The sequence below is a fragment of the Trachemys scripta genome, chromosome 2, assembly GCF_013100865.1.
Source record: "Trachemys scripta elegans isolate TJP31775 chromosome 2, CAS_Tse_1.0, whole genome shotgun sequence".
Lineage (NCBI taxonomy): Eukaryota > Metazoa > Chordata > Testudines > Emydidae > Trachemys > Trachemys scripta.
In genome coordinates, this window is record NC_048299.1 from 112,566,237 (window position 1) to 112,579,653 (window position 13,417).

General features: G+C 45.1%; 2 protein-coding genes across 2 annotated transcripts in view; both read left to right on the forward strand.

Annotated features, from left to right (window-relative positions):
- Positions 1 to 1,994: 1,994 nt before the first annotated feature.
- Positions 1,995 to 13,417, forward strand: part of RECK (reversion inducing cysteine rich protein with kazal motifs) — a gene marked incomplete in the record, with an annotated part of 268,496 nt that continues 257,073 nt past the window's right edge. Inside the window, 1 exon segment of the mRNA XM_034761431.1 lies at positions 1,995 to 2,140. Coding sequence (XP_034617322.1) covers positions 2,062 to 2,140 — 79 coding nt within the window.
- The window catches only part of TGFBR1 (transforming growth factor beta receptor 1), a 63,161-nt gene continuing 52,254 nt past the window's right edge, over positions 2,511 to 13,417 (forward strand). The window contains exons 1-2 of the mRNA XM_034761432.1: positions 2,511 to 2,762; positions 11,338 to 11,589. Coding sequence (XP_034617323.1) covers positions 11,448 to 11,589 — 142 coding nt within the window. The 5' untranslated portion in view covers positions 2,511 to 2,762; positions 11,338 to 11,447. The remainder of the gene's footprint in view (positions 2,763 to 11,337; positions 11,590 to 13,417) is intronic.

Sequence of the window (13,417 nt, forward strand, 5' to 3'; positions counted from 1 at the left end):
GGCATAGAAAGTACGCTTATTAAGTTTGCGGATGATACCAAACTGGGAGGGATTGCAACTACTTTGGAGGACAGGGTCATAATTCAAAATGATCTGGACAAATTGGAGAAATGGTCTGAGGTAAACAGGATGAAGTTTAACAAAGACAAATGCAAAGTGCTCCACTTAGGAAGGAAAAATCAATTTCACACATACAGAATGGGAAAAGACTGTCTAGGAAGGAGTACGGCAGAAAGGGATCTAGGGGTTATAGTGGACCACAAGCTAAATATGAGTCAACAGTGTGATGCTGTTGCAAAAAAAGCAAACATGATTCTGGGATGCATTAACAGGTGTGTTGTGAGCAAGACACGAGAAGTCATTCTTCCGCTCTACTCTGCTCTGGTTAGGCCTCAGCTGGAGTATTGTGTCCAGTTCTGGGTGCCTCATTTCAAGAAAGATGTGGAGAAATTGGAAAGGGTCCAAAGAAGAGCAACAAGAATGATTAAAGGTCTTGAGAACATGACCTATGAAGGAAGGCTGAAAGAACTGGGTTTGTTTAGTTTGGAAAAGAGAAGACTGAGAGGGGACATGATAGCAGTTTTCAGGTATCTAAAAGGGTGTCATAAGGAGGAGGGAGAGAACTTGTTCACCTTAGCCTCTAAGGATAGAACCAGAAACAATGGGTTTAAACTGCAGCAAGGGAGGTCTAGGTTGGACATTAGGAAAAAGTTCCTAACTGTCAGGGTGGTTAAACACTGGAACAAATTGCCTAGGGAGGTTGTGGAATCTCCGTCTCTGGAGATATTTAAGAGTAGGTTAGATAAATGTCTATTAGGGATGGTCTAGGCGGTATTTGGTCCTGCCATGCGGGCAGGGGACTGGACTCTATGACCTCTCGAGGTCCCTTCCAGTCCTATAATCTATGAATCTATAAATCCCCAGCTACACTGGGTCGCGAGCATCAACAATTTTCTACAAACTGTGGGTTGGGACCCCAAAGTGGGTCATGACCCCTTTTTAATGGGGTCACCAGGGCTGGTGTTAGACTTGCTGGGGTGGCTTATTCCCACACATTTATGCTGACGTAGGCTGTAGTGTAGACATAGCCTTAGGTAGTGGCAATACTCAGTTTAAGGTTGTAGTGGAGATAAGCTCTTCGATGTTGCAGCATTTTCAAGACAAGTTTGTGTGCCTGAGAGCAGGTCACTGTTTTTTTTGTGTTCAATGGGGAAGTGAATTTGGTAGGTCCTAATTGTAACCTTACCTGGTGCCTTCCGTACTTTGATTTACAAAAGAATGCCCAGTGATAGATATATGGCTGCAAGGACTTATTCAGGAATTTCCTTGCTTTCTGTAAATCTGATTTGCTATGATGCTGGGCTCTTCCTACGTTAGGGGGAAAGTTCTCTGGGTGCTGTCCTGTTTAGAGAGTGCTCGAGCACTGCTGAAAGCTTTACTTGCTGGGTGTGCACAATCTCTCCCCCCTCTCTGTTCAGCGTGTTCCCAGGGCAGCCTCCAGCCCTGCTCCATCTCTGTCGCCTCCTTACTTAACTCCGGCGGCCCTGCTCCACTGCCCAGTACCAGGCCCGGCTTTGGCTCCCTTGGCTCACGCTGAAGGCGGAGCGAGCTCCCTGCCTCGGTCCGTGTGAGCAGGAGGGAGCTACAGGGCAGATGTGGCTCTATCGCGTCCACATTCCACCCGAGCGCAAAGCGCCCCAGCCCTCGCACGTGCCCTACGGCCGAGCCCACAGCGCAGGGACAGACTGGCCGGACCTTTGTCCGCGCGCGCCCGCCCAGGGGGAGGGGGAGGGAGACGCTCCCCTGTGTCACTCACCCCGCTTCACGCTCCCCGCCCCTCCCACTTGGCCTCGCGCCGAGCCGGTTGTATTCTCCAGACTCTTGTTGTTGTTCGGAATGTCTGCAGCTGCCTAGGAGGCGGGGCTAGGGGCGGGGGCGACCAATCAGGAGGCGCCTGTGTGTCAGTTACATTATATAGTGGCCGCAAGGGCGAGTGAGTCTGAAAAGCGGCGGCGGGGACGACGGGGGGCTGAACCTCGGCGCGAGCGGGCGGGCGGCGCCATGGAGCTAACGGCCCCTCCGCGGCCCTGGGCCTTCTTCTCGCTGGCGGCCGCGGCGCTGCTGCTGCCGGGGGCGGCGGGTGAGTAACGGGGCGGGGAGGCGGCTCCGCGGGTCCCCGCCGGCTCCTTTCAACAACATGGCGCAGGGGCCGGTCGGGCGGAGCCCGGAGCTCGCCTGCCTTTGTTGGCCGAGCCCGGCGGCTCGGGCCCGCGCAGAGCAGCCGCGAGGAGCCCCTGATGCCGCTGAGAAACGGCCGGGCCGGGCCGATCCCATGGCGGGGCTCCGGGGGGTCCGCAGCGGCTCCTCCCTCCGCTGTCCGGGAGCGGGGTGAAAAGGGCACCGAGCGCGTCGGTGGCCGTCCCCTTCCGGCGGCTGCACCCGCAGACTTGTAACCCGCGATCTGCGCCCCTGTCCCCGGGGCAGCGCCGCGAGCGCCTCACGTCACGCGCTGCATCCGGTCCTGACCCACCGCCGCGGAAAGGAGCCGCCTGCCCCCAGCGTCTCTGCTCCCGGCCGAGGGGGTCTGGCGAGCCCGGGGGTGCTGGACCCGGCTCGGCTGTGACCGCCCTGGCAACATTCGCTCTCGTTCCCTACTCGTGATCTGGGGTTTGGTGGCTGGAGCAGACCCTTTGACCCTGATATAAAGACTTGGGCCAGTTGGATAAAATGTCTTTCCTGAAAACTTCTGCCTCCTGTCCGAGGTATCCCGTCTTTGTAACCGAAACGGGGAAAATCCATTATGTGCTGCAAGCTTGTTGTCACAATGTAACTGTTTCAATGTGATTTATAAATGTGGGGAGGGGAGTTGAGTTCGCATCAGCGGTGGAACTACATGTTGCATGTTCCAGCTAGGGAAGGTAAAAACACTTTCTTGAGTCTCCTGAAGTAGAGTCACTTGTTCTAGCTCAGTTAGACATCCGCTTGCAATACGCTGGTATTAGGTGCTCACGCACACCAGATATGTGATCAGATCTGGCTTGGGTGATTGGTTAGGTTAAATACTGTTTAAGTTGCAAATCTGTGCCTTGTACTTAAGCACCTTATATTTGTTCCCAAACGGTACAAAATACGCATTTTATAAATAAGTACAGCATACTAAAATGTTTACCTGGCTCTTTGGGCTCGCTCTCTCCCCCAGCAGACTCCTGCAGTAGATCTCATGTCAGAACAATATATGTTAAGGATATTACAGGAGCTGCTTTGTGATTTTAGGGAACTAAAGACAATAGCAAAATTGTGCCTTGAATTCTTCAAATAGCAAATGTGATATGTTTGGTAGTGGTACTTTGTTTTAACATTACTAAATGAGATCTTTATTAACAGCCATAGACCTGCTTAATTACATAATCTTCATATACCTGCTTTCTGTAAACCCATCAAATTACAATAATGAACACTGAGTGTGTATGTACATACACATACATAAAATCCATATGCATATTCTTTTTTTTATTTTACTGAGTTACTTCTTAGGCAAAAAAGCAGTACTTCTAGTATATTGCATACATTTTGTAACTTTTGTTACCCTTTTTTCTTAAATTGAAACTTGGAAAGCTTCAAGACTTTCTTTTGCAATCAGTGTTAGGTGGTATGTGACTCTGAGACTTGCCTTACAGTCTGGGTTTTACCTACATTGTTTATGGTTTCTCTGCAGAAGATGAGTAACATCTGAAACTTAACCTTGAGCAATAATAGTGTAATTTGTATTCTGCCTAAAGTTGTCTTGCACAATGAGGACAAGTTATTTTGAGGAAAATGAAGGTTTTGTGACATGGAAGCCATGAAGGAAGCATGAAGTTAAATACCTTGTTGCTTCTGGCTTTCTTGGACAGACATAGCAGCTTTTGAGCAACTTAATCTTCATAACTGTGGCTGTTTCAAGCTTACATTATGTAGAAAATAATTCTATCTGTTAGACAATATTTACAGAAAGAAAGACCACTCTGAGCTCTGAACCTTTCCCTGGGCATACAGGTTGATAAGTGCGTAAGTGACAGGGCATTCTGTTTCAGCTGAGCCATTAAGTGATCCCGTAGAAAGTGAGATCTTTCTAAGTCACCGGCTTCATTAATGTGTGCTGAATGATCAAGAAAAGATAGTGATAGTAGAAAACATTTGTATGTATGCTTTCTGATCACTTGCAGAGAAGGGAGTTAATCTGCCTATAATGTAATTTTTATGGAGGTCAGCCATAATGACACTCTAGTCCAGGGGCCAGCAACCTTTCAGAAGTGGTGTGCCAAGTCTTCATTTATTCACTTTAATTTAAGGTTTTGCTTGCCAGTAATATATTTAAGCCTCTTTAGAAGGTCCCTTTCTATAATATATAATTAAACTATTGTATGTAAAGTAAATAAGGTTTCAAAATGTTTAAGAAGTTTAATTTAATTTTAAATTAAAATGCAGAGCCTCCCCAGAGCGGTGGCCAGGACGTAGGCAGCGTGAGTGCCATTGAAAATCAGCTCGCATGCCATAGGTTGCCTACCCCTGCGCTAGTCCTATACAAGTACTAAACCTAAGAATTGAACCCTGTGTCTGTTTTGTACTAGATTTGGTTTTCAAACTTTGGGCTATCACTTAGACTATGTCTACACTGCGCACCTTACAGTGGTGTGGCTGTGCGGCTGCAGTAGCAACTGTTTGTCACCCAGAGAGAACTCTCCTAATGACACAATAAAATCACCCCAAATGAGGGGCAGTAGCTTTGGCAGCAGCGTTGTTGAAACACTGTCCACATCGGTGCTTTTGACAAAAAGTGTCATTCAGGGGGTATTTTTCACATGCCTCAGCAACAGTGCCTGAATAGAAATATTCCTGTAAAAGAAGTTGTTTTCTAACACTTCTTTTTAGTGTTGCCTAGACCTAATCTAGGAACCACACATAGCAGTTAAGTGAATTATCATTTTCTTGTTTGAAATAAAACTGCTGGATAAGTGTTTTTGTTTTTGTTTTTAAGATGATAGCAGAACATATAAATTCATGTTACTAAAACTCTGATCTCTCCCATTAGAGAGCTTATTGGGGATGGGGAGAGAGAATCTGTATTAGTGTGGGGAAGCAGATGGAAGAGTATGTGTGAATTTTTAAATTAATTTTAAATGTTTTTAAAGACACCTTGCTATTGCTTTCTTTCACAGAGGTAATCCAAGAAACGTAACAGAACTAAGGGTGTCTGTTTTTAAAGTTTAACTTTCTTCTGGTTCACAAAAACACAGATGAAAACAGAATAATACATGTACGATATCAAGTTAAATAAATGATCTGAGGTCTTCGTTCTATCTGGTTTGAACGCTGTCTTGGGAGTAGTTAATTGTGAAGTTGGATGACCCATTTCTTGGCATCGGCACTGCAAAGAGAACCATGTTTCTTCCTCTTTAGTTGGAACCCTCTGAGTGACTTCTTATAACTTGTTAACGTTTACAATTAGTGGCTCAGTAAACCAGTTCTCTTCTGTACTTATTCTTTATGAGAAATGCTCTTTCATTGGAAGTTTTGGCTGAGAAAGGAGTATAAAATGGGTCACATTATGAAAGTTGTCCTGTCTATGATATACCTAGGGCTGTCAATTTAGATACTTTATGACCTTCAGTAAGTCATTTTTCATAAGTTATAAATACCCTGATTTCTGTGGGAGCTCTATTTAAAAAAAGATCAATACTTGCCCCAAAGAGTTAACCACTTAAACACTGTTGCAGCTCATATTGGCTGTCGTTATTTGCACATACCTCGTTTTCATCTTGCATATTTTATTTATAAAACTTACTAATTCCCTTCCCTATTCTGATTTATCTTTTAAAAATTATTGCCCTCGATAACCTTTTTTTCTTCTCCAATTAAGAATTTTTCTTAGTGTAATTTTGCTACATTCTCCTTTCCTTTAGACACCACGGCTGTCTTTCCTTTTCTCCCTCATGTTCTCAGTTCCTGGCAAAACTAAAAATCCAGATTAGTGGCCTGGTGCTATCAACTTGGTTTGAAGTCCTGCTTCTGTTCTAAGAGACTTTTAAAAGCTTGGCCCCAGGAGGAAGCTCTGGAGCTTCCTGTCCCACATGATTAGAGTCAGGGTGCTGAGGCCCCAGTACTACTGCTGCCTGTGGTGTCCATGGTAACTTTTATGCATGTTTTCTTATCTGTAAAATTGAGATAACTACCCTTTTCATAAGGATGTTGAGTCTTGCTGAGTTCATAGAATGCTTTGAGAGCCTAGGAAAAAGGGCTGACTACCTTTTTAGACAGCATTTAGGTAGTCGGGTCACCACCCAAAATTCACTTTGAAAGCTATATCACTTGGTATCACTTGCCTTACGCACTGTACATGGGCATAAAGGGTGGAGCTGCCTCCGACCTCCCCTCCCCCTTGGTTCTTTTCAATTGCCTGTGCAAGTATCTTCTCTATCTCATTATAGATACAACAGTTTGTACCCATTGGTGTAGAGTAGTTAGTTTTTGGCTTAGCTGAGGTGTGCGGTGTGTGTGGTGGGTTTTTTTTTTAATAATGGTTTTTGACATTTCCTCCTGATAATGGTCTTGGTTTTGGAGTTATGCCTCATTCTCTAGGCTTCAGACTCTTGTGGCAAGCCAGAGCTGGTTAGTGACCACACCCAGCTGCTTTACATGCTTGGGAGAGCCTCACGATAGGGACAGGTGCAGTTAGCTGTAAAAGGTTAGTCCCGATCCAAAAAGAACAGGGCACTTAGACTGAAGTACGGGCTATTGGAATCATGTTCCTTCCTCCATCAGAGTCACACACATACCAGTCTGGGTACTGAGTGTCGTCAGCAGTGCTCTTCCTGCTTTGGCTGTCCAAGACGGATGGATTTAATTCATGCCAAAGAGGTACTGCATGCCATCTAAGGACTCAGTAGCAGTCCCTCAAGATCAGAGGCTCTACCAAGGACTTGGAGCTGGACTCAGAAAGGAGGCGCTCCCCAGAATGAGCCTCAAAATGGGAAATCAACTGACTGCAGAGCCCAGGTCAGGCCTGTTGAGATCAGGCACTTTGGGAGTTGCTTCACTGTTACCTCAGATCCTGGTGCCACAAAATCAGAATGACTTCCCAATGCTTTCTGCTCCTGAGGAGTTTGTGGCTATGAGAGAGTTGTTGTATCTCTTGGTACTGCCTTTCCCTGCAATTCACTGTTCTCGCTTGGCACCAGCACTGAAGGTACCAACACAGCTACCCTCTGCACCATGGGGGACTACTGGATTTGGCAATTAGCATACTGATTAAAATGATGCTGTCTAGGGGAAAGCCACAGATGATCTCGCTGGTATCCCTTTTCCAGAATCTGAGCCTGCTTCTCTGGTATTGATGAGGATAGCACATCCAGGATCTGAAGGAGTGGATTCTTCAGATTCTGAAGTGTTCATGTGCATGTCAGCCTGGACACATCCAGCAGCCTGTGTGCAATGCCTGCTCACCCTGATTTCAGCCTCAGCTCCAGCATTGAGCATACCACAACGACCCTTGGTCTGCTCACATTTGGACCAGGGTCATATCAGTGGCCTTTTTGGAATCTGTTGGGGTTCCCTTCTCAATCCAGAGCACCCCCACATCCTTCCCAACCTACTTCCTCTACTGGTTGCTAAGAATGTCAGTGCCATAAGCAGTTCACCCTCAATAGTGGGCCTGGCATCTGCAGGGCTAGGAGCTGTCTCACAAGCTATTCTGAGAAGAGTTGCAATAGGATCATCCCCAAGAGCCAATGGCATCCTCCTCATCATCTCCTGATGAGGCTGTCATGGCAGAGCCTATTTCTCCACCACCAAATGACCCCCAAAGCTGAGTAGGAGGAGTTGTGACACATGGCTTTGGCTCTGGACACTCATCCAGAGCAGGTCCAGGAAAAGTCCAACAGGTTTGTGGACACTTTAATATTAGTCCCTCCATTGAGGAGAGCTCTGCCTATTATGGCTATTCTAGAGTCTACTAAGGTTTTATGGCAGACTCTAGCATCTCTGCCACCTACTGCAAAAAGAGCAGAAAGAAGGTATTATATCCCCTCTTAACAGGTCAAACTTTTTTTTGACAACAGTCCCCCTCTGGGCTTTCTGGTAGTATCTGCAGCTAATGAAAGGGGATGCATTGTCACCAACAAACAAAAAGGAGGCAAAGAAACTAGACATCTTTGGAAAGAAGCTTTATTCCACAGGAGGGTAATAGCTTCACATAGCAAACCAACAAGCTCTGCAGGAGCACTACAATTTTACCCTGTGATATGCAATTTTGAAGTTTTACAAGCTTCTAGATGAGACAAAACAAGAATTTCAGGTGATTGGTGGAGGAGGGCAAGTTAATTTCCAGAATAGCTTTGCAGGCTGATCTACATGCAGCTGACTCTGCAGCTCGCTGCATGGCCTCTTTCCCTCTCCTCCCCCTCCCTCCCCAATAGCGCCTATCCTATTTCCTTTGTACTTGGGCCCATATCACTAGATGCATGGGGTTCTAAAGATGGTTGAAGTGGGATACAACCTTCTATTTCCCCCTGCCTCTTCCCCACTGTTTTTCCCCTATAATGGTATCTATCGGGGCAGCACAAGCACCCTACACTGCCTCTTGCATGCAAGCATAAAGGGTGGAGCCACTCCTGACCCACCTCAGTCCCTTCCAGAAAGATGCTGATAGAAAGGGGGAAGAAAAGCGAATCATAGAATGGATACGTGAAACACATTTCGAAGAGCAACAGTTACAGAAAGGTTAGTAATTTCTTCTGTGAATGATTGCACATTCTCATTCTAGTGTAGGTGACTCAAGTAATCCAAACTGGAGGTGGGCTTGGAATCTATTAGGACAGGGATTGGAGGAACACTCATCCAAAACTGGCATAATCTCTAGACCACTGAGAGATTGCATACAAAGAGGCAAAACATATGACTAATGATCAGGATGCCATTCTGCAAATGTCTAATGTGGGAAAGTAATCCAGAAAGGCCACAATCTTCTGAGGACCTAGTCAAATGACCCAGTGCTCTATCCAGATGCATCATGTTAGCCAACTAGTAACCTATCCATCTGACTATCCAGTTGTATTTGGTTAATGGACAGCCTTTCATTGTGTGTGCAAACATGATGAACAGCTGTGTCAAGACCCAAAAGGCTTAGTCCAGTCGAGATTAAAAGAAAACTTGAACATCTAGAATATGAAATCTCTCCTTACCTTCACTGAGCTTTTTCACAAAACCTCATTCATTAATATGAAAACCGGAAACCTCCTTAGTTAGAAGCCTTGGGTGAAGATGAAGGTAAACTTTGTGTAGAAAACTGTTTGCAGAAAATCGGACACCAAGCACCCTCAATTCCCCCCCCCTTCTGACATAACGGCCACCAAAAATGCCACCTTCATAGAAAAGTGCAATATGGAGCATATCACCAGATGCTCAAAGGAGGGAATCCATCAGCTTGGCAAGACTAGATTCAAGCTCCATGAGTAGGGATCTATCAAATTCACAGCCATAAAAAACTCATCCCGGACCGTGAAATCTGGTCTCATTATGTGTTTTTTTTATCCTATACTATACAGAATTAACAGGAGACCAGCGTTTCTCAACAGGGCCGCCTGGGGAGGGCGCACGTGGGGCAATTTTGCACCGGGCCCCGCGGGGCCCCCACGAGAACGTCTGAGGTTCCCCCTGCCTCCGCCTTCCCCCCAATCCCTCGGCATGCCGCGCCCAAGAGTGGTCCTGGACAGAGCTAAAATGGCGTGGCTCCAGCGGGGCCTGAGCTCCTCCCGCTCAGAGCCATGTGGTAAGGGGACGGGGCTGTGAGCTGCTGCTGAGCGGCAGGAGCTTAGGTCCCGCTGGAGCCATGCCGCTGCAGCACTGTCCAGGGCTGCTCCTGGATGCGATGTGCTGAGGCTCGGGGGGGGGGGGGGGGAAAGGGGCGGGGTAGGGGGGCGGGGGGGGTTGGATAAGGGGCAGGGAGTCCTGGGGACGGACAGGGAGGGGGCAGAGGTTCCCTGGTTATCCCTGCTCTTCATTACTACTTGGTGTGTCTTCTACCCTTTGGATTTTGTCCATGAATGTTTTAAGCTTTCACTTGTACTAACTGATGTAATTGAGACAACTGCATGTTTCATTAAAGGTGTGCTCGCAAGCAAAGATCCTTTGTTTTTGTCCTTCATTGTGTCTTTTTATACAGATGGCATGAAACTTAAACTTTTTTACTTTTGAAATAGTAATTCCTCACCGACCTCTTTGCTGGAGTTCCTTGGCAAGATCCTGGGAGGACCTAAAGAGAAATGTTATCCAAGGCACAAACTTGAACCTGTAGCATGCATGCACGCTCACTCGCGCACGCTCTCACATGCGCTCCCAAGAAATAGATGGGAGAGGGATGTTGATACTGAATTCTCCTTTAGCTGGTTGTCTTTTGGTCAATAGCAATTTTTCCCTTTATAGCCCTTCTATGCATAAACATAGATAAACATAGTAGGCTTCCTTCTGAAGGCTCTTGAAAATTTCACAGCCCTAACCCCAGGTGTGTATGTATGCTTCAGTCAAACTATCTACCACTATATAGGGAGGGAAAGGGCTTTTGTCTACACTACTGATGCTATAGTAGCATAACTATAGCACTATAAGTGTGCCGTTGTAGTGCCTGTACTCTAGATATGGAAGTTTCCTTCTGTAGCCTCACAGCAAGGACCCAATCTAACTCCCATTAAAGTCAAAAGGAGTGATCCCATTGAGTTAAATGGGAGTTGGATAAGGCCTTTATATGCTCCCCACCCAAGGGCTAAAGGTCTTTAAATTGTTGGGAAATACAATGTTGCTTTAATGCATGACATGTGGCTAACATTGCATGGTGGATCTTCCACACTAATGATGTGCTTTTGTTTCCATTGAAACAAATGCAAAACTCCTGTTGACTTCAGAAGCAACAGGATTGGGTTCTTAATGCTTTAGGTGATGCATTGTTGTAGTATACTTTACAGTAAACTTCAAAATAGTTCACCTTTCTATTTTTTAGTAAACTTCCAACACCCATGACCTGAATGTATCTGTGGTGTGGCTATTTTGTTTGGGGGTGTGTGTGTGTGGAGATTGTTCATCTATACATAGTCAAAGTTGAAGCAAGCTTCCTGTTATAATCCTCTTTCCCGCTCCCTTATTTTGTTAGCCTATTAAGAGGCATCATATTTGAATTTTGTGTTATGATGCAGTACGTAGCTTCGAAAAGTGGCATCAGGGAAAATGTTTCTGCCACTTAGTTTTTGAAGTTTCATAGTTCTAACGTTGCTTAACATAACTACCGCAACCTCTTTTCTTTTAATACAGCATTACAGTGTTTTTGCCATCTTTGTACAAAAGACAACTTTACATGTGTGACGGATGGGCTCTGCTTTGTCTCAGTAACACGGGCTCAAGACCGAGACATACACAATAGTATGTGCATAGCAGAAGTTGATCTGATTCCACGAGACAGGCCATTTGTTTGTGCCCACTCATCAAAGAATGGAGTTGTTACTAGGCCTTACTGCTGTGTCACAGACTACTGCAATAAAAGAGAACTTCAAATTCCAACACCAGGTAAAGGTTTTTGGTTTTTAAAGTAATTCCCCAACAAAATCAATGAAGCTCATTATAAAGGTTAAGGAAACTAAACTGAGTACAAGTAAACATGAGGGAGGGAAAACAATAACAGAAAATGTGGAAATGGCAGAAGTGCTAAATGACTTTTTTTGTTTATCACCAAAAAGGTTAGTAGCAATTGAATGTCTAACATAGTGAATGCTAATGAAAATGAGGTAGGATCAGAGGTTGAAATAGGGGAAAAAACAAGTTAAAAATTACTTAGACAAGTTAAATGTCTTAAAGTCACCAGGGCCTGATGAAATGCACCCTAGATTGTTGAAGGAGCTGACTGAGGAGATATGAGGCACTAGCGATTTATCTTTGAAAAGTCATGGAAGACCGGAGAGATTCCAGAGGACTGAAAAAGAGAAAATACAGTGCCCATCTATAAAAAGGGAAATAAGGACAACTGGGGAATTACAGACCAGTCAGCTTAACTTCAGTACCCGGAAAATAATGAAGCAATCAATTTGCAAACACCTAGAAGATAAGGTGATAAGTAACAGCATGGATTTGTCAAGAACAAATGGTGTCAAACCAACCTGATAGCTTTTTTTTTTTTGACAGGGGTAACAAGCCTTGTGGATGGGGAAGGGAAGTGGTAGATGTGAGATCTCTTGACTTTAGTAAGGCTCTGGTATGACCTTCTCATAACAAAGTAGGGAAATACAGTCTAGATGGAGTTACTATAAGGTGGGTGCTTAACTGGTTTGAAAACTGTTCCCAGAGAGTAGTCATCAGTGGTTCCGAGTTTAGCTGGAAGGGCATATCAAGTGGGGTCCTGCAGAGATCAGTTCTGGGTCTCGTTCTGTTCAATATCTTCCTCAATTAGAGTACACTTACAAAGTTTACAGATGATACCAAGCTGGGAGAGGTTGCAAGTGCTTTGGAGGATAAGATTAAAATTCAAAATGATCCGGAGAAATTGTCTGAAGTAAATAGGATGAAATTCAATAGATGCAAATGCCAAGTACTTCACTTAGGAATGAATAATCAATTGCGCGCGCACACAAAATCGGAAATGACTGCCTAAGGAGGAGTACTGCAGAAAGGATCTGGGGGATCATAGTGGATCACAAACTAAATGAATCAACAGTGTAACGCTGTTGCAAAAAAAGCAAACGTCATTTCTGGGATGTAGTAGCAGGAGTGTTGTAAGCAAGACATGAGAAGGAATTCTTCTGCTCTACTCCGCACTGATTAGGCCTCAACTGGAGTATTGTGTCCAGTTCTGGGCACCCTATTTCATTAAAGATGTGGCCAAATTGGAGAAAGTCCAGAGAAAAGCAATACAAATGATTAAAGGTCTAGAAAATATGACCAATGTGGGAAGATTGAGGGGGGAGGGAGGGTGGGTTTGTTTCTTCTGGAGAAGAGAAGACTGAGAGGGGACATAAAAGATTGTTAAAAAGGAGGAGAGAGAAAAATTGTTCTCCTTAACCTCTGAGGATAGGACAAGAAGCAATGGACTTAAATTGCTGAAAGGGTGGTTTAGTTAAGCACTGGAATAGAATAACTTACCTAGGAAGGTTGTGGAATCTCCATCACTGGAGATTTTTAAGAGCTGTCAGGGATGGTCTAGATAATACTTCAGTCCTGCCGTGAGTACAAGGGGCTGGACTAGATGACCTCTTAAGGTCCCTTCCAGAGCTATGATTCTGATTCTGTGTGGGCAGACCAGAGCATCCATCAGACTTCCTAAATTATTTTGAAAGTGTAGATCAAGAAATAAACCACTAAGTACAGAATTACTTAAGTCTCTTGTATCATCATGCTTCATGGC